Source organism: Platalea leucorodia, assembly GCF_965183815.1.
Source record: "Platalea leucorodia genome assembly, chromosome: 3".
Classification (NCBI taxonomy): Eukaryota; Metazoa; Chordata; class Aves; order Pelecaniformes; family Threskiornithidae; genus Platalea; species Platalea leucorodia.
In genome coordinates, this window is record NC_138825.1 from 111,237,326 (window position 1) to 111,261,930 (window position 24,605).

At 41.9% G+C, this 24,605-nt stretch overlaps 2 protein-coding genes across 2 annotated transcripts in view; both read left to right on the forward strand.

Moving 5' to 3' along the window:
* The window catches only part of TAF1B (TATA-box binding protein associated factor, RNA polymerase I subunit B), a 50,216-nt gene extending 38,579 nt beyond the window's left edge, over positions 1-11,637 (forward strand). The window contains exons 10-15 of the mRNA XM_082306716.1: positions 691-868; positions 1,168-1,214; positions 4,021-4,111; positions 4,569-4,639; positions 6,795-7,020; positions 11,117-11,637. Of these exons, the coding sequence (XP_082162842.1) occupies positions 691-868; positions 1,168-1,214; positions 4,021-4,111; positions 4,569-4,639; positions 6,795-7,020; positions 11,117-11,309 (806 nt within the window). The 3' untranslated portion in view covers positions 11,310-11,637. The remainder of the gene's footprint in view (positions 1-690; positions 869-1,167; positions 1,215-4,020; positions 4,112-4,568; positions 4,640-6,794; positions 7,021-11,116) is intronic.
* An 8,896-nt stretch (positions 11,638-20,533) lies between these two features.
* The window catches only part of GRHL1 (grainyhead like transcription factor 1), a gene marked incomplete at both ends in the record, with an annotated part of 41,271 nt that continues 37,199 nt past the window's right edge, over positions 20,534-24,605 (forward strand). The window contains 2 exons of the mRNA XM_082306197.1: positions 20,534-20,580; positions 23,569-23,755. Coding sequence (XP_082162323.1) covers positions 20,534-20,580; positions 23,569-23,755 — 234 coding nt within the window. The remainder of the gene's footprint in view (positions 20,581-23,568; positions 23,756-24,605) is intronic.

Below are 24,605 nucleotides of genomic sequence, written 5' to 3' on the forward strand. Positions count from 1 at the left end.
GAGAAATTTGGGGGATTTGTATCTGTGAAAAATAAGCATAGAGTAATAAGAGACTGTATAGATATCTTAACTGCTGCTTTTGGAGCTGTCGTCGTATCTTTTTGACATAACCCAGCTTTATAGTGTAATGCCAGTTTTAACCTCAGCTGGGATTATCTGTGCCTCGGCCAGGTTTTGTCGGGGTGGCAGCGAGTGTTGCCCTGCCATGCTGGGCTCCTGTTCATACCCGGCTATAACTTCTTTAAAACTAGCCTCTGTTCCTCTTTGCAGTACTGAATCCGTTCTTGCATGGATGTTTAGTCAACATGCAGGAAAAAAGTTTGCGACAAGTTTTTGGCTTTGGGGGTTTTTTGAAACTGTATTTATGTAGATCTAAGATAGGCTTTCCCACAACATTCAGGATGATCCAACATCATTCAAGTAACATCAAAACACTATTAAAAATGTGAATTTTTTTTTTTCTCCATGTGAATATGTAAGTCACGACTGTTTTCCATGTGCGCACAGTGAAGGTTGCCTAGTATGTTAAAAAATACCCCAAAATACTTTTTAGCCTGAAAAAAATTGCTGTCTAATGGTCCTAAAAGACATAAGCATTGTTTTCCTCAAATGACCAACATATTTGCACTGTAAAAGTACTTCTAGCGTGTCTCAACATACTAATTTTAAATTTTTATTTACATTAATCAGATGAATTGCATAATTGGACTTGTCGAGTGGTGAAAAAGATCTGTATTGGAGAAGTGGATTTCCTGACTCTTGTGCCTGGAAATAAGTCAACAAGAAACGTGAAATACGATGTTCTTGCTGCAGCAGTTATTGTAGTTGTGCTCAAATTATTGTTTTTACTAGATGATCACTATGAATGGTAAGTGTACAGGCAAATCTCTAGCAAAGCCCATATTTCAAATAGTGTAAATGATTGTCTTGGATCATTCTTCCTTTAGTAATATTAAATTTAAAGTATTTGAATTTTGATTAAGTTCAGTAGCATAAAACATACACTGAAGGCATTTTAGACATTACGTATTGCTTCTTTTTAAAAATCATCAATTTGAATCTGAAACTTGGAATAAAATTAGGGTGTAATTTTTGTTGGTTGTATTTGAAATTCATGTGAAAAGTGCAGTATTTGGATCTATAAAATAGCCTGATTTTTTTTTTCAGGTTACTTTCAGACTTTGCTGAAGAAAGAAATAAAAATAACAAAGAAGGTACATAAATATTCTAGTAGAAGCAGTCGTATGATTTTGTAAATGAAATAACTTTGTAATCAGGCTTAGAAAGACTTGTCTTATTGATCATTAAAATGTGTTTTTGTCATTTATTCTTTTAGGGCAAATCTTTATTCAAAGAAAACAGTAGATCTTGTTTATGTAAAATCATCTCAGTTTACCTGCATAATTCTTATTGTACTGGATAGGGGAATTTGGTACACATTTTGCTAGGTACTTTTTTGCTTCTCCTTGTGCGTGTTTGCCTCTTGTTTTAGAATTTTATGCATGGTAGGTGAAGATGAATGGATACGCAGTAAAGAGGGAACGCACTTTGATCGTAAATAGCAGATAGTTATTAGGGGCATCAAACCACGTTTATGATAAAATCCAAACTTGTTTAGTCTTGTTAAATAAAATGTCTTAGTGTGTAACATATTTCAGATGTAATCTATTTTCTTAGTCCAAATAATCCTGAGAGAGTGTGGAAAAGCTAGCAGCAATTAAGATAGAGAAGATAATGGTGTGAACATGGTTCTTTGAGGGCAGAAAGACCAAATCAAAGATTAGAAATCTTCAGGAAGATGTTCCACGGCCTGATCCAGATCACAGTTGAAGATAAGATCAAAGATGTGTTACAGTGGTTTATCTTTTAAGCCTTCCATCCAGTTTTGGGTCCATTTGACCCTTCTGTTACTTTTTAAAAATTTAAGTCAATAATAAAATCGGTGTTAGCCATGCGTGAGCACAATTACTGCTGTATCTAGAGATAGTCATCACTGTTAACTAAAACCGGTAATTCTCATTTTCAGGTGGATACACAGACTTATTTTTGGATCTTTTTTTTTTTTTTTTCCCCTTTCATTTCCCTTGAAGACTTGAAGTATGTAATAGTGACAAGAGTAGAAGTTGTGCAACAGCTTACAAGCTGAGGCTCAAAGCCATTAACGTCTTAATGGGGTTTCTCCCTTATTAATAAGTCTCATTGCCCTTGGGAATTAACAGCTCATTCTTTGCCCACTTTTTACTTTAAAATCTGCTGGTGCAAAATGATATATGTGCAATGTTATGTTGTCCCTATCCTTAATATGTTGAGGTGAAGGTGAGCAGCTGTGCAGAGGAGCTGATGTGAGAATTTCTGTTAGAGCACTGATTATTGCCAGAGCTCAAAACTGCCTCTGGCATTTTCCCAAAGTTAGCGCGCTGAAATGAATAATGGTTAATACTGAGTTTTAAAGATCCAGTTTATGTTGACTCCATTCTCAATTTAACTATTCTTTCTCTAGTCTTTTTTTTTTTTTAATTAAAAAAAATAGTATTTCAGCTCCTACAGTTTTTCAAGACAGACTGGAAGCTGTACAGTAGATAGTTGTAGTTACCTAGTGTGTTTGTGTGTGTATGTTCTGTGAACTGCACACATACACAGTACTGTTTATGTTCAAATAAAACATGTGACCGAGATGTATATATGGATGTGTGTATCGCAGAGCGGTGTATTTTTCAGTCAGCTCAGCTATATGAACACCGGACTAGCAGTACTGGCCAGGTAAACGGTTGTTATAGTGTAGCATCATGTCTCTGACAGTGGTTTTGCTTGTGACAGATGCTTAATAATTCATAGGAAGTTTAAAAAAAATTTCCGTCACCCCACCCTGGAATGCTCTCCCAGCACTTCAGGGGTACTTACTTAAACCTCTGGGTTTAAAGAGTTCATAAAAGAAGTTGTATCCACACTTTTGAATTTTAAGAACTACTGAAGGGTCTTTCTTCCCTTCATTTGTCTGGTGCTTTTTGAGTCCATCTATATTTCTAGCACCTAAGACATCCTGTGGCAGGATAACTTGAATAGCAAAAAGGCAGATAATACAAAACGTATATAAGCTTGATTATAAGAACAGTATATTCACCTTCAAAACAGTTTAAACAGCTAGCTGGCAAAGCTAAGCATGATGCAAGCATCACATGCAGTGCAGCTGGGGTGATGGGGAAATGCAAAGCCTGGTTAATTCACAATGCAGATAATCCACCCACAGGTAATGAGAGTTGATTATATTTTAAGTATATAAATCTACACCATAGTTCTGTTTGAAATTCTTACACTTACTGTACCCAGTTGGTCTACTTCAGTCCTGTGCCTCTTTGGAGCATCGATGATAAATGTGCTGCTAGAATGCCATATGCCCTAATGTTCTTGCATGTGCTGGTAAATATTTGTTCGCATATCAATGAGTGAAGTTCCTGTGCTCAAAAACATGGGAGGCTGATACGAAGTGAGTACAGTTGTCTGGTCCATCCTTCCTGCCCTGTAACATTTCAAGGGTAGTAGGATAGACAGGGGGGAGTTGATGAAACTATTTGAAATCTTAAATCTAAGCTTGTTTAGATCTTATTTGTTTAAACCTAACCTTGATGTATAGTTTCATTAATCCCTTGAAGTTAGCTCTCAAAAAGATGAAGGCCATTTCACACTGTGGAGATCTAGTTCACTTGGTAGAGAGGGGGTGGTTTCTAGGCTTAATTTTCAAAAAGGAGGGAAAAGGGTTGAATTGTGGTAAATCTATGAAATTTATACTAAGCTAAGGAGCTTCTTTGCGCTTCTTATGACATGCTGTTCTTTCACTGCATTTCTGCCTTTCTTTTTCTTACAGAATTGTTAGATCAGGTATGTCTTCTTAAAGCACATAAAATTCAGGATAGGTTTGCATACAGGTGGAAGATGCAGGGTCTAACTGTGTGAAGACCACCTTCTGTGTATCACATGTTTCTTTGACTTCTTCCCAACCTAAAATGTGAATGTTTTATTCAGGTGGTCCATATTTTGAGTTCAAAAAGTGGTACAAGGTTATAAAATGTTCCTTGGATGTAGAGCAAAAGAAATTGGACGAAGAAAGAGCCAAGTAAGAGGTTTTCAAGTACTTCATCTTTTTTAAGGTAGTCAGTTTTATATGAAATCCTGACTCCTACAGAAATTAAAAAGGTTAGGAATTTGCTCCATATTTCCATCCAGCAAGCCTGGGTGAATAGAGCTATTAAATCCCTATCTTAATTTTTTATTTACACTTGTAATATTTACCCAGCATATTAATTAAATGCTCATTTTCTGTGACAAGTAGCTTATACAACTGAACAATTAACTGATTACAGTAAATCTAGGCATACATGCCTCAGTTTTCCTACTCTGAAAAAAGTCTTCCTAGATGCGTTGGGGGGGCAGTGGCTTTTAATAGCACTAACCATTAGATTATTCTGATTTTATTTTAATAGCTCTAGAAGTATTTCTAAGAAATTACTATTCTTTTACTTATTTGCTCCAGCTTTCTTTTTCCTAACAATTCTTATGTCTCTTACTGGTAGGTATCTGTGGAGATGTGAAAAGCCACTGTTTTATTCAGCACAGAAGAAATCTAAAGTTCTTAAGAGAAGACGTGAGTAAACTTTGCCTCTTCCCAGCAATGGAGAAATCTGCTCCGACTTTTCCCATCATAGAAAATCTGCGGCCCTGACTGTGATAACATTTACATCTTAAAATACTTAATCTTCTCTCTTTCATCTCTGGGTACAATTACTGTAGTACTGTTTTACAACCTGTGGCTGGAATTCTTCAGACAGACATTTTCCTCATGCTTAACTGAAACTGCCTTTGCCAGTCTTCCTAATGACCTACTGAACCTCATCTCAGAATGAGTACTCTGTCCTCATCTTCACTGGTTGGTCAGCTGCCTTTACATAACTGTGATCTTTGTGAATTGTTGTTGGTCTTCCATAGCTTTCCAGTCCCTTTTCTCCTCTACTTCCTCGTATCCTTTGGTATGGATATCCCAGTATGTCCTTTGGTAGACCTTGCATGTCCCTCTTCTCTCCCACTCCTTCTTGCAGTCTTCTATAGAAAGTGAGGAAGCCTTGTCTGAACATGACTTTACTTGACCAGCTAGCTATACGTGGTCAGAATGCAGGTACATCTACTTTATTTTAGTAGCTCTAGAAGTACTTGAAAGAAATTACTGTGTTTTACGTTGACATAAAAGCAAACAAACAAAACAACAAAACCCCTGCTTATCTGTGGAAATACGGAAAACCAGAATTTTATTCAACCAAATTAGATCTGAAGCTCTTCATTCTACATTTAATGGTATCTAGTAAGCAGCAGATATTTGGAGAGAGATATTAAGTGTGGCAAGTGATATTTTTCCCTTTATATACTCTTCCAGTTTCTGGAAGTGACTGGTTCGGGGACTTCTAAACAAGTTGAATAATCCTATTTGGTTTGAATAACTCATGTTGGATTTCTCTTTCAAGAATGCAATTGGGGTTTCTTGAATGTTGTTACTCTTCAAAATTCAGTAGGGGTGATCCTTCAGTCAAGTCATGTTCTGTGGAAAAACACACTTAGGTTTATTTATTTCAAGCTGATCATTTGCTCAGATGTCCTCTAGTTCCTGTGTTTATAACAAAAAGTGAATAATGATTCATTGTTCATCATTTCTGTGGCACTCTAGATTCCTCTTCTGACTCTGCTTCTCTTTGAGCTAGAAGAGGACCACTTAGATTATGGAGCTTTACCGCTGGCTGTTGCAAGCAGGAATATCACATAGTGCCATTGCAACTGGGCAAGATTAATCTTAAAACAAATTTAAAATAGTAGAGACAAAGAATACCTACGCAAAGAGTGCTCTAGAACACTTAGTGCCAGATACAGGTTTTCAGAAACCTTCCTCAGACTTTGTTTTGATGGTAGATTTTAGTGTCCTCTTGAAAACTAAGATTCCCAGGCCTTGGATTACTTTAGGATGTCTTTTCTGCTTTTTTTCCAGTTTATGAATTAGTTTATTCAGATACAGATCATAAAAAGAAGTTGAAGCTCCAACAACAGTGTTTTTTAACTTGCTTTTTATCCTAGGAAAACATGGCTTAGGCGGTCATATTGTGTGTGCTGATCTATCATCATATCTTCTCTCCCTTCTCAGCCTCAGTAACTTATGAAAGTTTCTCATTGTTTCACTAGCAGTGGGGAAAGGTGGAGTGGGTTGGGGTTTTTTTTGTTCTTTTTTTCCCAGTTGAAATTTGTACTATGAAAAGTTTAACCTTAAATCCATATGGGTATGAAACCAGGCTTCCTTAATTCTGGTACACAGGAAACTACTCAAAAGATCTTAGCCAGTCTGAGTGATAGCATACAACCAGGTACATACAGAGAAAGGCATCCTGGCATGCGTCTTCTATCAGAATAAAAATACCAGCAGTATCAAATGGATTTTACTGTTTTTACTTGGGGAGTCCTTTTGGAGTACTCCAGTATTAGTATCATTAGGTATGAATTGTCTTTAAATTTTTAAATTGTTTTAAATTGTCTTTCAAAATCTTTTTCCCTAAAACACGTGACAGAGTTGAATTTTAAATGGAGTGGAGGAGAGAACATACAGGCCTTCCAAGGTTTCTCGGTATTCCATACAGAGGTTTAAAGAAAAAAGAAAAACTAAAAAAAAGGCACAGATACCCTATTTTCTTCCTGTATTAATTACCTCTAAACAGTATTCTAATACTTAATACTTTTGCCTTGTTTTTTTGTTTCTATTTGTACAGAAATGGTTGTGAACTTACAAAATCAGTTTGGCAAGCTGTCTGGTTCAGTGCGACCTGCTGAGAAGCCAAATCCTTCAAGTTTTCAGTTACGTTGGTCTGAAGAAAACACAGATGGGAGTTGTTTTCACGGGCATAGCCTGAAGGGAATTTTGCAAGAAAAATGTGGTTTACTTACCGCCATGAACCCTGACTATTGGCTGTGTACAGTTAAACTATGTACTGAGAAGTAAGTATCCAAATTTTTGTTAAATACATTTTGGAAGGTTCTCCTGAAAGTAAAGTGCTATATACATTTTTACAAATGACAACTATGGGGTGTGTACACACCTATGTATTCACATATAGTTAAAATCATTTGTAGAAAAGGGCGTGTGCAAAATGGTTAGTCTTGGATTGGGAGTAGACAAATTGTAATATGAAGAGTGATCAAAGTGAGCTTTTGAGAAGAGAGGAGATGAGACAAAATCAACAACTAGAGTCACATGGCAAGAGTAGCAGCTAGATACAAATATTCACTTCCTTCTTCATAGTATTTTAGAAAAAACTTGCGCCACAGCTCTCCAGAGAATGGGAAAACAGTTCTGTTCCTCTCTCCCCTGGACCCCAAAAAAGCACAGGAAATTAATTTTTTAAATCACTGTACTTCTTTTGTTGTGGCCTTAATCAAAATTAAAGTTAAAATTAGTAGTCAGAGTTCAAATAAGCAGGCAATTAATGCTTCGAGAACATGTTTTTTAAAAAAAAATTATGAGTGAAAAGGACTCTATCACTATTTCATCTAGGCATATCGGCAATCAACAGTTGTATTTTTTTAAAAGATGACATTTCTTTTACTGGAAAAGTCAAATAAGAAATATGGGAAAAGAAAACATCTTCTGCTATTAAGGAAGTTTAGTGTCTGTCTTTACTAGAGAACTGTTCCCAAATCCTGACTTTCGCAAGTGAAAGGGAAATTTTTTTTTTTTTTTTTTTTCAATTAAGGGTATATCAAAACAGTCATGCTATTTGTTAGTAAAATTATTTTCTTTAAAGGACCTAAGTAGCAAGGAGAATGATAGCCCAGCTAATCCAGCCTTGTACAACGTTATAGGGATATTTCAGTACCTGCCTGGTTTGTGTTGAACTTCTCACTGGTCCTTAATATCTTCTTCTCTTGTATCAAATTGAACAAAAATTGGTGAATTTTCTGTTTGGTGGGTGCTGGCAGAGAATCATGGCCAGAGACAGAGAGCAAAAGCCCTGCTGAGGGAGCATAGGAGTTCAGCAGCATTTACTCCAAGGAATCAAAAATATCTAATATAGTGTTTCTCACAAACTCCCTTGGTGGTGTAGATAAGGCTTCTGGATCATAGATCAGATTTTGGTTCTGCCATTGGTTGTATCATGAAATCCTAATGCAGAAAATGAATGTACGAGCGGGTATCAGTGAAAAAGATTAACTTTGCAGATGGATTGGATTCTCCTGAATTTCTCATGTGTGCAGTTGGAGGGTGTTTTTTGGAAAAGAGGTACGTTAATGTGAAATGAGTTTTCATTAGCACATTGAATAACATCTTAATTCTTTATCTGGTATATACTTCTAAATGTCAAGCTTAAGAGAGCAACAGCCCCTACAAAATCGTGGTGATATGCTCCTGATTTTTAAGACGTTAAATATTCCCCTTGAAAATAACTGGCTTTTACATGTATGCAGTCTTTTCTGTCTTTCAGTGGATTTATTTGCTTATCTTTTTTTTTCCTTTTCATATTACCTTTCACATATCCACTGTGACAGAAATGGGTTGGAATAATGTAAACACAGTGTTATATTACAAGAGCTTTGGTTGTATGGATTCATTCTTTTGTATGAATAAGAAGCTTTTTTTTTTTTGAAGGGAGGAGAGGTAATAATCCTTTTACCACAAATTTGCGTAAATCTTGTGTACACACTGAATGAGTGGATATTTTGGTGTATGCTTGTGTGAATAATATTTCATGCAAAGTCTGTTTTTAAGCCTACATTTTCATATGTAATATATTAAAAAGTTAATGGCAAACTGTCATAGCCTTCATGAAACAAGATTTGAATTTAAATTCTAACTGGTTAAATTTCCCATTATATCATTTGCAATGCAAGTAGTTAATTATACATCTGACACTTACTTAACTTTGGAAAACATCATCTCCTCCCTCAGATATGAGGTTTTATCTTATGAAACTGTGTGTATGTATAATAGAACTAAAACCAAACTTACAAATTCTCTTTCTCTAAAAATCAGCATGGTCTAACTCGGACTACTGAAATGCTTTAATCCTAGGGCTAAAGTATGATTTCAGTGTGGGCAAAGCTGAGATCGGTCAAATGGTTGGTAAAATGCTTTTACATTTTACTTTATTTTATTTTAAAACTTTCAGTTTTAAACTGGATTCTAAATTAATTTGGTATAGAAGTCTTTAGGTGATCTATGATGAGGTATTATAATGTGTGGAAAATGTTGAGAAAAATGGATTTCACTTATTACATCTAAATTTAAAATCACTTGGGATTTTTTTAGCTCTTCAGAGATGCTCTTAAAGGTAAATCGCACAAAATGGGGCAAAAAGGTCTGTGTGTTTAGGTGCTCTTGTGAAAAGTGTAACTGCAGTTAATCAAATAGGTGCTTCACAGTATTGATGTAATTTATGTGTTTGCCTCAGAATATACAATATCACTCCCCTCCACCCCCAGTGAAGACCGAGATTTGACACATAAGTCGCCATAAGAGCTGTAATTGCTGAATCTGGGGTTAGGACTAGGATGTAGCAAAATGCCTTAATTCATATTAGCCCAAAAATGCAGGTTTGGTTCAGCCAACAACATCTCTCAGTGAAGCTCGAATTTAGCGAACGCCTTGGGATGTGGGGTCAGCTAATTCGTTCTGACGCTGCCGAAATGTCTGATTTAATTTAGTTTTTGTAAGAAGTCGCTGGCAGCTTTTGGGCAACATGAGGTAGGGCAGATGATGGGATGTACAGTGCAAGAGACCTGATTTCAGATTTCCCATCTGCCAGACTTCGGGAGGCTTTAAACAAAGACTCCGCTCCCCGTAGCGCGGCTTGCGTGGCACTCCGGGACGGGTCCGTCTGTTCCTCCAGTTTGAGGTAAAATGTAAATGTTCGTTGGGCCAGAGGGAGTGAGCAAATGACTCTATAGTCTAGTAATTAGCACACTTGCCTGTAAATTGGGACAGACAGGTTCCAGTCCTTGTTCTGGTGAATATTTAAGACCGCTGCTCTGAATCAGAGGGGAAATTTTAAACTCTGCTTCTCCACATCCGAGGGCAATACCTAGTAAGCTAGACAATGCATAGGGCTTATATGGGGAATAGCACCTAAATCCCCATATCAATGTAAAGGTTTTTTTTTAAAAATGAAACAGATGAATTTTATACTATTTTAAACTTACCACTTTTAATCAAAACAAATTTGGGAATAACCCCAAACAGGGTATTTTTCCAACCTAAATTGCTGAACTTTATGTTTATGGATCGATCTCTACAGTCTGTCCTCTGTGTCATTTTTTGTTCAGTCTGACACTTGTTACCAGTGAGTCTGGTCTGCTATTTTCATTAAATACTTCATCAATAAAATCACCTCATCATTTTCATTAACATTTTCACTGTGAAAGCTACAAAATAATTAAGCAGAAGGCTACTACAGCATTAATTACTTTCTGTCGACCTGGTTGATGTTTGCCCCAGTGTTTCCTGTGTTATTCCATTGACTTGAACTTAGCTTTTCTCTCTTGTTTCTAGGCAGATAATTTATAGTTAGCCCACAAAGGCAAGAAATGGATGGGTTATAATCCCATGGCATAGTGTCAGGAATAGGAGAGGGGACCATACAGAGAGTGTGGGCAAAGAATAGAGAAAAGAGCCTGGGGTGTCTGCACTGGATAGTCTTAGAAATTTTAAAAATAAATTAAGGTAGCCATTTACACACTCTGCTACATTTGCTAAAAGCTGGCAGGACAAAAGCTGGTTCAATTTAGTCCGGAAAGGCAAAGAATGCATTCTTTGCCTGGTTGAGTATGGTCTTGATTCATAGTGCAAGAAGCTATACGGGCTTCTCCTTCTTACCGTGTCTGCACCATCTCCGAACATGTCTTGGTCTGATCCTCTGCTTCAGGGTTTTGCAGGAGTGGATCCCTTCACAGAATCGACATTGTAGACCAGAATTGTGATGTATGCTGTTGGTAAAATGTAGAGTTTTCCTCTAATTACAATTAAATAGAGAAATGCTAGCTAAATACTAACTAAATACACTTGTAATTTAGGGCTTTTTTTTTTCCCCTTTCTTTTCAGATTGTGTGGTCATCTGGCTCATTACAGAGAAGTGGACTTTCCCCAGAGTTACCATTTTGTGCTAAGGTTATTCTCCTTTCTTCTGAGGATACAGCCCTCTTATATCCATGACGAGGTGTGTGTGATAGAACACAAACTTTTTAATAAAAAACTCTATAAAAAGCCAAAATACAACACAGGCTTAAGGAAGTAAAAAGGCGTAAAAATAACAGTATTAAAACTGTGTAAATTAGTTGGTTGGATCCCAAACCATGGTATTACATCTAAACTTAGATTGATCCTTTTGCCTGCATGGAAATCTTTTGTTAAGATAGTAGTGCTGAGATCTACTACTGTACTTTAGTTGTAGTGTCATTTTATCTATAATTTAAGTCACTGGTTTCCATCTGGGAAAGTTACCAAGGGAATTGTTTATCACAATTTATTTCCTCACTTTGCATCAAAGCCAACAGGAAGCTATGAAATTACCATTTTTTGGCATAATTGTACATACTTCGAGTGTACCGGACAGCACGTTAGCATCTAATTACATGGTGAGATTTTTGCAATTAAAATATTATCTATTTTTTTTACCTACTGTTGCAGGACAGCAAATACATTTCTAGAAAGTAATGTTTACTTTGTTTTGAAATAGCATGTTAACAAATAAAAGGAGCAGTTGGTTGATGTTTTCACTGCAGTGAGTTTTTTAGTCATTGTTTCTAAACAGGCTGTTCTGGAGCAACTCTGGCACTGTTTTCTACGTTCCCTTCCATCCTGTATATCTCCCAGTCTCTTGTTATGCCTGAGCCTCTCATTCAAGTTAACACCTTTCAGGTCCATGTTCCACTCCAGGCTTCACAGATTTTGCAGCTACTTTTATACCTGGAACTGCCTATCCTACTTCTTGTGCAATGGTAACTGCCAGGTCCTCCTGTCATTCTTCTTTTGCAACGCTACTGTCGTTTGAATTTCTTCTGACCGCTTTATGATCCAGCATCTTCAGCAGCTTGTGCCTCAGCCATTCTGCCAGTTTCTCATGCTTGATCTTATTTATGCGCTGTGTTTTTAAAGTGTCCCAGACAACGTGTAAATGAGGTTGGGTGCTGCCACTACATTAAAGACACCATAACGTATACATATGTTGAACAGAGATGTTGAGTAGATCCCCGGATGAATAACGCTGCTTTCAGTTGAATGGAATAAAATTCAGCAAGTCCGACCATCAGTACGGAGTACAGAAGTTGCCAAATCTATTTGATCAAAACCAAAATAAACAGCTGTTTCTAAGCATTATTATAGACAAGAAAAATGGTGTCTGCAGACTTTAAAAAGAGTAATAGCTTCCTTCCTGAGCAAGGGCTTCAGTGAGATGTAATCTGGGAAGGTAATTAGTTCAGCGAGTAGACTCTGAGCGTGATGGAAGGGTTTAAAATCTGTTGCAGTTAAATCCGTGAAGCTGTTGTCTCAAAATTGAGAACAGGCAAATGATAGGAGAGGAGATGTGCTGCCCTACCTGTCTGGAGCAAAGTGATAAAGCAGTTATTTGAAGCACGGGTAGAGCAGACAGGACTATTAAAGGTAAGTTGTAATAGTTAATTGAAAATACTGGCAAACCAGGAGGCTTCGCTGGCTCAGTAGAGGCAGGAGGTAATTGAGCGCGGTGTCCTCATTTAAGGTGACAGAAAAGACACGGTTTGGGTGGAAGTTATTACTTTTTCAGATATTTTAAGTAGTTATTGTAGAACAGGGATTTAGAGCAATGGTCCTAGAAAGTGATTGTAACATGCAGATGAGAAGGCATAGTTTTAGCCATACAGAGCTAAACTGTGCGTGATGAGGGAAGAGCAGACTGAGCTGTTGTTGTATGTTACAGATTTCATAAGTGTGTACAATTTCACTGAGTTTCATAAGCATCTGTTGCCACGTTGTGCTAGATACCTAAGACTTCTAACAAGATGTGTCTTGAACTGATGTTTGCATTAATGGACTCTGAATATACCAATTTGAATCTCATCTTGTGTCTGGTGTTTATGTTTTAAAATTAGCCATTACCTAGTTTGTTTGACCTCACCTGAGTGAATTACTAAAGTTTGTAAATATTTGGTAACATGTAATTGTTCGTTGTTCTTGTTTTAGATGAGTATTTGTATCAGTTAAAAACCTACAGAAGTGTAATACCCATTGTCAGTGTTTTCAACAGTGCTTGCTCAAGCGACTGAAAGTGTCTCATTCTTTTTACTGCAATATCTGTTAAAGTTTTGAATTAACTATCTAAAAGACACCTTATTATACATAAAGGATTCATTTAATTCAGAATTCTTTATTTGAAAGACTTATGCACTTAATTATAGGTACACCTTTCTTTTAAAACTACTGTAGTAGTAAAATCCGAGCTTCATAAATTAAAAATACTGTGCTCATTGTTACATTGTTACAAATGTAACAAAGCTCCCTTAGATGTTAGAATAAATTAAAGCTGTACTTTAATAAACTGGAATAAAGCTTGCAGTTAATCATCAAGAGCCATGTGCCTTCTGGACACATAGGTTAAGAGTCAGATTTAAAAGTAAAGGGTGTGCCCCTAAAATACTTAATGTTAGTTCTATCCAGTTTAATCAATCAACACTTACGTTGGAGTAATGATGTTTAAGAAGCTGACGAGCCACAAGAGTGCCTTATCTTCAGTGAAGTGGAGTTGAGCTCTCTTGGGACAACTACTTTGAGTCCAGTTAACGTAACCCTGAGGTGGAGCCGCGCTGGTTGAACAGACAGCTATCCGCGGATCGCTGAAGGGTAGGCTGTCTGCCGCAACCCAGCAGCTCCAGCCACCTCTTCTATCTACTTTTAAGTTGCAGCTCCTTTCTGTAACTATTTGCTGAAGATGTCCGGAGAAAACTCAACTTTCTGGCAGCTACTTTTTTTGTACTTCTTCCCGTGGAAATTTTAAGTAAAGAGACTCAGTTTGTTTTGTTTCTTACTCTAAAAGTTGAATGAGAGTTCTTAAGTATATAGATAAAGGCAAGTGTTTTTTTAGATTAAACTTTTAAAACATTATATATAGAGAAGATTTATAGTTAAATAATTATTAACTATATTATTAACAATAGCAAATCAGTTATTCTGAGACCTTGATGTGCCTTCTAAAGTGAATTTAGGCTTTTTCCTAGTTTGTGTGTTATATTTTAACAGGTTTTTTTTCTGTCTTTAGGAGTGCAAAAGTAACCTTGCTTTATGAGTTCTCCTAAATAATGCAACCTTTCTGTTGTTTCAGTGGAGAAATATGAGAGATGTCTCATTTTCTTTTGAAAGGTACAGCCTTCAGCAGAATTGGAATTTTCCCTTACTATTTTTTTCACTACCTTAGCATGTCTGCATTCTCAATATCAACTTAGTCTCAGTCAAATACATTTTTCTTTTTAAAGTTTTAACCATTTTCCAGACATGAAGGAGAGATGTTTGACTTTCTCCTTAACCTCTTATGCAGTGAGGGCCCTGAAACTGATTTAACCAGAGAATAAGAATCAGCAAAGCCCTATGCCTGCAAGCAATACTAGTCTAATTTATTGTCCACAGTGTGTTGTATGGGCTTCACTGTAATTACATGTTTCCAAACCTCTTTTTAGCATGACCCCTGAAACAATCATGTTTGGAAGCTTTGAGAAAGCTTCATGCAATGTTGCAGGCAATGCAATGAATAACTCGCTTTCTCGTAACTTCTTGGGAAGCTCAAAAGTCCCTTCCTCAAAATGACTTTTCCCCCTTTATGGATAAACAAGACTTTTGCTGATGGTCTTGAAAAATGATTTCAGGGTATTTATAGAAAGTTGTTAAGAGGGTGCTTTTGCAGGGCTGGGAGCAAAGGGGCCAGGATCAGGACCCACAGGGCCTTTGGGAGAGGTAAAGTCTGGAAATGTTAAGTCCCTGAGTAAGTGTCTGCTCCTTGGTTCATCCATCCCTTCCCCATGTCAGGTTGAGTCAACTTTATGCTGCTTCACTTGCAAAGAAGAGTTGGGATAACTTCGATTAATGAATCTCCTATTTGATCTAAAACAACATGGGCTTCCCAGCACATACCATCATACATATTTCCTGGCTGAGCGTGTTAGTCTGTGGATTTGCCAAAGCAATGTCTCTCGCTGCATTTGTCCTTGCACTAAATGCAGAATGCTTGCTTTCCAGTATCTCCTCCACAGTTACTGGTCTTGTTGCTCCCCACGTGTGAAGCTCCTTTGTTCCTGGCCGGATTAGATGAGGGAGAGCATAAAGGGGAGGCCAAGATGTGGAAAGAGGTATACGTGAAAGAGCTTTCCTCACCGCTGCTTCTGCTAGGATGCTGCTGAAACGGTTAACAACAGTGAGTAAGGATTGGCAGGAGAGGAGATGATGAATGCTTGTGTCCTCACGTGAGGTTATAGTTGCCCTTGTACAACTGCTAATGCCAGCATTTCCAGAGCCAGAACACTCCTCCCTGATCCTCAGCATCTATACTCTGCCTCTAGCAGTACATCAGGTAGTTTTAAAAGAAAATACAAGCATGTTCCTCTAATAATCTCACATGGCTGCTCTGTATTGTAGAAGAATTGTGTGTCTGCTCCCTGTTGTCCTAGCAGTGGCTTTGCTCATCGTCTGCATACCCTGCCACTGCCTTGTGAGAACACTGTGGAGCATGTTTAGTGTCTGTGTTGCAATCCGAAAGCTTGATCTGGATCCTGGGGTGCTTCTGTGCTGCCTTTTCATGGGGGATGCCTGCGGTGGCTGTCTGAGCGAGCATTGCCTCCCTCTGACAGGGCTGCCTGAGGGGTGCGGAGTAGAGGCTGCTGCAAGAGAGAGGGGTGAAGACACCACCTCTTCACAGGCCCAGGGAAGAGAAGTGTCCTAAAACTACATCCACGTGCCCCAGCTGTCAAGGACAGGATATCAGGCTGCGGAGCTAGTGAGTTCCTAGTGAGCTGTCAGCTCCTCGCAAGCTAGGCAGGCTTCACATCTGTGGGCAGGCTGGTTCTTGTGCTTCTGAGCAGGACTTCGACCGCGGTCCCTCAACAGGGTGCAGCAGGGCTCCCCGTGACCGCCCCTTGCAACTTGCTCTGACGCTAGGATGTGAAGGAATCCACCTGGCCCTGGATCTCCTCAGCACAGTAAGTCATGCTGTGTCGATAGAAGATTGTGACAAAGCATTTTTCTTTACTGAACTGAGATCCCTGGCATTCGTAACTCCTAACTGGGCAGCTGGGTGGTTTCCGTGCTGCGGAGCAAAGCGGATTAGGCAGAGAACAGCATGCAGCCAAAGAGCTGCACACGCTGTTCTCTTGCTACACCGCTGTCAGCCTGTGTGGCAGGACCTATGTACACAGAAGTCAAACCCAGAGGAAGCAGAGACGAGACGAGAAACGTTTAGTGAGACTGGTTAGCATGCTAAAGATTTTATCATTGATAAAATTCTAGGCTTCAGGCTGACTTCTTTTTTTAATACATAGGCTACTGCAAAATTGATCCATTTACATTGTAGTTGTTTCACAGCATCCTCAGTCAAGCTGATGGAGCTGCATCTCCAGCCTCTGATTAGTCTGTATGCTCTCAACAGTTTCTACATTATCTTTAGGGCTAAATACAGAATTAAAAGGGGAATCTTTAAGGAATGCCTGCAAGATTGCATATAGGGATATGACTGACGTGAAAACCAAACCATTTCTTTACCTGTTCTGTATTTCACACATTGTGCTTTCATTTATTTCTTTACCCTTTTTTTTTCCCCTGGCTTTTTTCCCTCTCTTTCCTACAAGGCGTTTCCAGCTTCCTTTTCCACTGCCACTTGCCTTTCTATGTCTTTCCACTGTGCCTGCTTTCACCTCGCTTCCTAGTGAGTTCATGAACCTCTGCCTGGGCTTTTCTCTTTTTTTTTTTTTTTTTTTTCAGCCCTTTGATGCCTCCAGGCTAATTCTGTGGGGGTCAGTGATCAGCTTCGGGCTTACTTTACCGGCTCCATCGTTAGTGACCACAGGCCTGTTGCAGAAGAAAAAAGCTTTCCTGGTGGGCTGTGTAATGGAGAAGCATAGGAGATCCGCTGCTCTTTACAGCCAGCTCTGCAGCCTGGCCCTCGCATCTTAGGGGTTCAGATTAAATAGAAAGTACCTTGTTTTGACTCCCTGCTGCATTTTGTGAAATCAAACGTACTGTTACAAACTTGATGCAACTTGTTTGTGTATTACACAGGTGTGAATGGCCAGTGCGCGTAGATGATAATTATCAGGTATGGGACTTTAAAACCCTATTTGTTAGGTAAGTCGTAACAGTACCTAATCCTTGTCTAGAATAATTCCCAGTTTCTCTAGATAGCGATGTCAAAAGACAGACTAGGAAGAGGTGCAAGCGCGTTGAGACAGTGCTCAGCCAGATGGTCGCAAATGGTGCGTGAGTTCGGTGGGGTTCCTTGGATGTTTCGCGTGGGATTCATTTAAAAGGAAGCAAATCCGTGAAGAAGGGAAGGAGGCGGCTGAAGGCAGGACCGAGGCAGAGGGAAAGGTAAAGGGAAGGGCATGAGATGTGGAGGAGAGCAGCGAGATCGAGGTGAAAGGGCTGAGCGCGGGAAGAAGCTGGAGCGAACGCCAGTCAGCGCAGGGCAAGGGAAGTCCTGCCAGAGCGCTGCCGCATCAGGCTGGCACGGCTTTATGCCCGAGCCAAAGCTCTGCTAAATCCCTGTGTGCTTCTTGCCTGGTTTTATTCAGCGATGATGCAACCTGGTTAGTGACATCAGAGAAATACACCTACAAGTGGTGTTACAGAGTCTAGATTGTGACCGGCAGATTAGTCAGCGGTGTCACAATCCGGTGTTTATATCATTGTCTCCTGAATGTGGAAGTGATTGCTATGTTGATAGCTAAGTTTTCATCGGCGGCTCAGGCTGTTAAGAAAAGCCGTCCCTTTTGCAGAGGCAACAGCTTTGATTTATTTGGAATAAAATCATGGTAAATTCTAGCTAAGTAGAAATACCAAGCGAGGCACATTACGAAGATTTTAGCAATTCGGGTGCAATGTAAACATGTGACTGAACTTCAGCACGTACTGCATCTGGGTCACTTATAGCTACGGGGTAGTAGTATTATATTTTATTGGTAACAAAAAGTATGCACGTGTGCCAAAAAGCAGCGATTGTGTCTGCACGTCCCAGAATTCTACGACCGGAAGCGGGGAGCGTGAGGAGTGAGTAACACCTGAGAAAGTTAGCAGTCCTTTCCGATACTTGCAATTTTGAGCTGGTTTTGCAATTTGTTTCGGAAACAAAGCGAGTTATGCTCGTTTGGAAAAATGTAATTTTCTGACATCTTAATTGGATGTCAGTATTTTTTTCATATGTGGGAGCAGATAAGAAATTTTCTTCTACGTAATCTCGAATTAAATTTTAAAGTGGGTTAAAAATACAGAATACCTTTTATTGCATGTCATAAAGAACAATTTACATCGGTTCATTTCACTTTGTAAGGCAAGATCCTACTTCAGTAATGATATTTATCTTTTGCCGTCCTAATGGCAATGTTTGCAGATCCAAACAAAGCATTTTGTTTCTAGAACACTAGTTGTAATCCAGTCAGAGGATATTAAGCAACTTCCAGGATTAGACCCTTAGTGAAAGTTTGTTCGCTTTAGTTTCATATTTCTCTTCGGTTGGCTGCTTGAGTTATCCTTCTATAATTTTGCATTGGAGTATATCCTGTACAGATAGGGAATAGATTTTGACCTAGAAGGAGAGACCTCTTATTAGTGTGCATACTTTTAGATTACAGTAACTATCTGAAGCATCTTGACATATGATAGATAGCATTGTTGCTATATGGGTTTGATTCAAGTTGTTACTTAAACAAGCAACCTCCCACCCTTATTTCTCAAGGAGAAACTTAAATCAGAAACATCTTAAGTTCATCTGCGCCGCTTTGAATATATGCAGTGTATTTGTACTGTTGCTTCTGCTGTTAAACCAGAGGATTTAGATGCATTTCTAGCAGTACCTCCGTCGTAAACCTCCCTTTCTCTTCAAGCGCGGGTTCCGCTACGAGGCACTACCGATGCTAGGGTCCACTGTGCTTTGGCAGTCGGCGCAGTGCTCGTGCGAGTCGATGCACCTTGTGCCGTCTTTAGACCTTCCTAAAAATGGCTTTAGTGCAGGAAAAAGAAATAAGGTTATGTGGGGTGGGAGAGGGAGAAGGGAACCCCCGGGCGCTTCCCGCGTCCCCTGCCGTGAGCCCTCGCCCAGGGCCCGGGTCCCGTGAGGCGGCACCGGGCCTTGGGGGGAGCGGGCGGCCCTCGGGGACCCTCGCCTACCGCGGCCGGGAGCGGAGGGCTGGGGACAGCGCCTTAGCCCCCGCGAACGCTGTACGTGCCGGGGGAGAGGCGAAACCGGGGGGAAAAAGGTTTTTTTTTCCTCGGGAAATCGGCCTTTGACAGCGGGGCGCGCTGCCGGGCGGGCTGGGGGCCGGACGCCAGCCGCGGGCGAGCACCCTCCCCGCCAACTTCTACTCGTCCCTCACTTGCGCCGTCCCCAGCGTTGTAAGGAAGGGGCCGCGGCCAGCACCCCGCGGCCCGGCCCGCGCCCTCCGCGCTGCCGCCGCCGCCCCCCGCGGAGCCCCGCACCGGCGGCGGCACCGCCCCCCCGCGCCCCGCCGCCCAATGGGGGCGCGGCGGCTCCGCCCCGCGGTCGGCGGCAGCCAATGGGAAGCGTCGCCCGGCGCCCGTCCACCTGCGGCTGCGGGAGCCACCTGAGCGGGCGAGAAAAGCCGACAAAACCCGTCGGTGCGGCGGGCTGCGCGCTGCTCTCTCCGCTCGCCCCCGCCTCGCCCTCCCGACCCGCCGGGCCAGTTCTGCCGCCCGCTGCCTGCGCCAGACATGACACAAGACTACGACAAGTGAGTGAGCCGGGCGGGGGGGGGGAACCGGGTCCGGTCCGACCGGTGCTGCCGCCCCTCCGGGGGGCTGCGGCGAGAGGGACCCGCCGCCCGCTCTCCTGTGGGGCCGGGCTGGGGGGGAGCCGCTCTCCCCGGGGGCCCGCCCCCCTCCATCTTCGCGGAGGAGTAACCGGAGGCTGCGGCGGGGCGGTGCGAAATGGCGGGGGGTGAGCCCCGGGGTGGGGGGGGCCGGCGGCGCAGCGGGGCGACCCCGGCGGCCACCCCGCCCCGCGAAGGCGATCGGCGAGGCAGGGCCGGCTTTGAAACCCGACACCCGCGGCGAGGCGTGGGTCAGCGCCGCCGCCGTCCGCCCCCCGCCCCGCCGCGCCTTAAATGCGGGCGGCGGCGGCGGCGAGCGGGCCGCGCCGTCGGGAGGAGCGGGCGCCGCCGCAGCGCCGGGCTGCCCCTCTCCCGGGGCTGAGGGAGGCGGGCGGAGCCGCCGCGGCGGGCTGTGCCCCCCGCCCGAGCCCCGCGCCGCTGCCCGGCGGCCGCAGCGGCCCCCATGGACTTCTACGAGGCGCACCCCTCCGGCAAGGTGGATTTCGGCAGGTACGGGGGGCGGCGGGCGGGCACCGGCCCCTCCGGCGGGCCCACCCCGCCGGCGGCCGAGCGGGGCCGGCGGCGCGCTGGGCTGCGGCTGCCTCGCACGACGCGAAGGGGGTGTTGAAGAGCTAAAACTGGGCCGAAAGCGCGTTTTGTGTGACTTGGCGGTGTTGGACGCCGAGGCGTCGCCTGCGAGGGGTCCCTGGCGGCGTGCGAAGGCGCGGGTTTATTCCTGCGCCTGTCGCCGTGTCCGTCTGGGGATAACTCTGACGTGATTTGGAGGACCGATTATAAAATTACTGTATTTTGAATGATTTCTTTTTTCAATATACTACTTTCTAGAAAGAGGACCTATGCAGCAGCTCACTGACTTCACCCTGCGATCAGCATTTTTCATATGTTTTTTTACCTGCAGTGATGCTTAATAGCTGAGGCCATAGTAATTTAGGTACATGCGCTTCTTTTCTGGCACGTAGAAGCCGGCGAAAGAAATGCCTTCTGCTGCCTCAGCACTAGAGGTGTGCTCTGCGCAAAGAGCGGGCGTAAAGCGCAGCGCGGCCGAGGAGCTGTTAAGGTCCGGAGTTAAACTGCTGCACGGCGAGGGGGAGAAAGGGTGGGATTTGGGTCGGTGAAGTAAGTGGGAATGGTTTCTGTGATCCGAAGGCAGAACGTGGCGGGCGGGGGGATCCTCGCAGGCAAAGAGAGGCTGTCTGCTTTTTGTCATACTCCTCTGCTTCCACTTCGGTCGCGTAGAACATAAAATCCAGAAATTATTCAGGCTGCAGTAGGAAACTTATTTCCAGCCTTTGCTGGACATGTCTGCTACTTTGTGAGCAGATCCACGTGCCAGTAATCTTGAAACCTAAAACTTAGGAAAAATAAATGTTTGCCTTCTCTTATTAGCATGTTCTCATTCTCCTGAAAGAAGCTGTGGTTCTGTTAAGGGATCGAGTTACTGCCAAACCCTGAGCTTCTCTTGATAATTCTGCAGATAATTCTTTCTATACTGCTTTTAGGAGGGTAGGTTACCTTTAGGGCAACGTGCATTATATTTAGGTGTTGCAATGACAAAAGAAATCACGCAAAAATACGTAGTTTTTGCATTTGCTACGTTTCTGGTTAGTGGCTGCTTTAATTCTCCGTATTTTTGGTTCTCCCTTGGTTCTCTCTTTCCATGTGAGCGTTGCACTGCTGGAGGGAATCAGCTCAGTGGTCTTGTGAGTCCCAGCAAGGCTGACTTAGCCCTTCAGCTTGGCAGAGATGGATCAACTGAACTTCAGTTGCCTTTTTCTTTACGAGTTACTAACTGGAGGATTTACCCACTTGCTGTGGATATTCGAGTTTTCTCTTATCACATTTTATAAGAACAGGAGCGTGTACCATGTCCCTAAAGAAAATTCCACTTTGTCTTCTGCTGTGCAGTCTTTGATACAAAGTGGATGTCCTCGATAACCAGATCTACGCTGCATTTTGGTATCTGCGTCAGTGTGTACACAAATATGTACAAAGACCTAAAGAAAGGGCTTGGTGCAAGAGCTTGTCTCTTTTGTTGTTGTTGTTTGCTTTTTTTCCAGCTATATAATACTGATTTATAGCCACAAAGCGCTCTTACAAGTCCTGGAAACTCCCACTCGCTTTAAGTGTCTTCAGCTCAGCGAGACTCCTTGTGTAACTGATAAAGGATCGAACGCGTAATTTGCAAAGTGCTTTGCAATCTTTTTGGTAGAAGGTGGTGATAAATGTAGGATACTGTTAAGCTGATTATAGTGATTAGAGTATTTCACAACTTTATATTTCACAACGTTTTGTATTTGTAGTATATTTCAATCTCTGAATGCATCTGGGTAAATAGAAGAAAAGTGCTTATCAACTGGGGAAGGGGTGTGATGGTGGTGGGGAGCTGGTTTTTGTGGGGTTTGTCTTTTTTAAATAATTACTTATTTATTTCAAACTGTTACCAGTTCATTAAAAAATGCCGAGTTTGGGATTATTTAAGAAAATAAAAAAGCGTCCCTCCTCTCCCTGCCAGTCTGCAGTAAACTAATGTTATGCTTGCGCTGGAAAGAAAACTGTTTGAACTAGTTTAAAAGTCAGATTTAAACAGCATTAGCTTTAGCCGACTTGAAGTGTATATTTTAGCAATAGAACCAAAGTATATTAAGTTGTCTAAGCTGGTAGGACAGCATTTTCTACAGGTGTCCCACTTTCATCTGTGGGCAGAAAGGTCCAAATCATCTTGTTCCCAGCAATGTCAAAATGTTCAGAGTAAATTTTTTTTTTTTTTTTTTGTATACTATAGCATAAAGGGAAAAACTGCCTTTTTCTCCTTTTTCTCTTTATTCCCCAGTCGTCTGTTGAGAGTGTTTCGAACTAGTGTCACAGATTATTTCAGCAGTAACCAGGCAGTAGGTCTTTTGGCTTCCCTTGTCAGAAAAATTCACTGCCGAATTGATTTGAGGTCCCTTTGAGCAATTTCCCTGTGTGGTGTATAACTAATCAGCGGCTTCTAGGTGGTGTTTTCAGATACACTCTGAGAGGGAAGATGCCTTCTGAAAGCTCTGGGAGAAAGAGATGTTTCATTAATTCACGTTTTTTAGTCCCACGTGGGAACTGGAGCAGGTTGCGGCTCGGTAGTATTACGTAGGATGTGCTAGAGGTTTCGTAGGTGGTAGGCCAGCAAGCGCGTGTAACTTTTTCTGGGTTGGATTCAGAGTGTGAGCAGGTCAGTGGTGCTCTGAAACGGCTTTGCGATTTTTATATAGGCTGGTGTAATCCAGCTGAGTTTGGTCAAATTAATCCTGATTTACACTGAGCGTGAGTGAGATCAGAATTAGGTTTCTGGGCTTTTTGTGTTGACTAATCCTTGCAGTGCACTGAATCAGAATATGAACCCTGTGAAACTGGGGCAGCTAATTTTGAAGAACTTGAGGAATGTTTTTCATGTGTTCTAACAGGTGGCCTTTTTCTTTCTTCTTTTTTTTTTTATGATTCAAGTAAAAGACCTGTGTTGGTTCTTCAGAATGACTCTCTCTACTCTCAGAGACGTCCTTACACCAGTGAAGATGAGGCCTGGAAAACCTTTCTTGAAAATCCCCTTACAGCAGCTACCAAAGCTATGATGAGCATCAATGGTGATGAAGACAGCGCGGCTGCCCTCGGACTGCTGTATGATTACTACAAGGTAGATCGGTGTGGGTGTGCTCTGGCAGCCAGCGGAGCTCTTGTTCCGCCTATGGGAAAGGTGTCATTTGCTAGAGGATTTTACAGAAGCTATGAATAGATCACGAGTGGGTTTTAAATGGAAAAAATTCCATGTCCCTTATTCTGAAAATTGGTTTATTTTTAGCTCAGTAAAATAAAATCCCCTGGATCTTAATGTAATGGGTCAAAAGCTTCAGTTGCACTTTGCCTGTCGACTCCAGGTTCTGCAGGAGGCAATGTATTATAGAAATAGTGGTGAAGAATGAGACTTTGGGAGCATGTCCCTATCTGACTGTAAATACACATGGAGAAAGAAACTTCTCTCCTTTTGCTCGCGCGATCCCTGTTCTGGTGGGACTGTTGGCTTTTGCTGGGGCTTTGATGTGCTACCTTAGTGTCAGCTGATACTAAGCTATAACTACAGATTTTGGTGGTGTGTGGGGCAGAAGTGTCCACCTGAAGGAGTTGCTGTCTGCATCCCTCTAACCTTCAATGAGCTTCAGCTGCCGTAATCTGTTAATTCTTTGGCAACTGTGGTTGTCTTCTCCAGTGGTCACGGTCTTCTCGGAGACATGTGCCTTCCTAGATGCTCACAGGTGAATTGAACGCAGTCAAACAGATAACCTGGTTTGCGTGGGATACGTTTTGCTGAGCTTTCTTTCTGAAGTACCAAAAGTCTAGGCCAGGGTAGCTATCTCCGGTCCATGTCCAAGTCAGTGGAGACCAGCAGGCACTTCCAGGCAGGGAGGTGTCCTGCTTGTGTTAGACGCCTGCATTACGGTGGCCTGGCTCACCGGGTGGAGACGCCTGTTTTTTCTTTGCTGAGCATG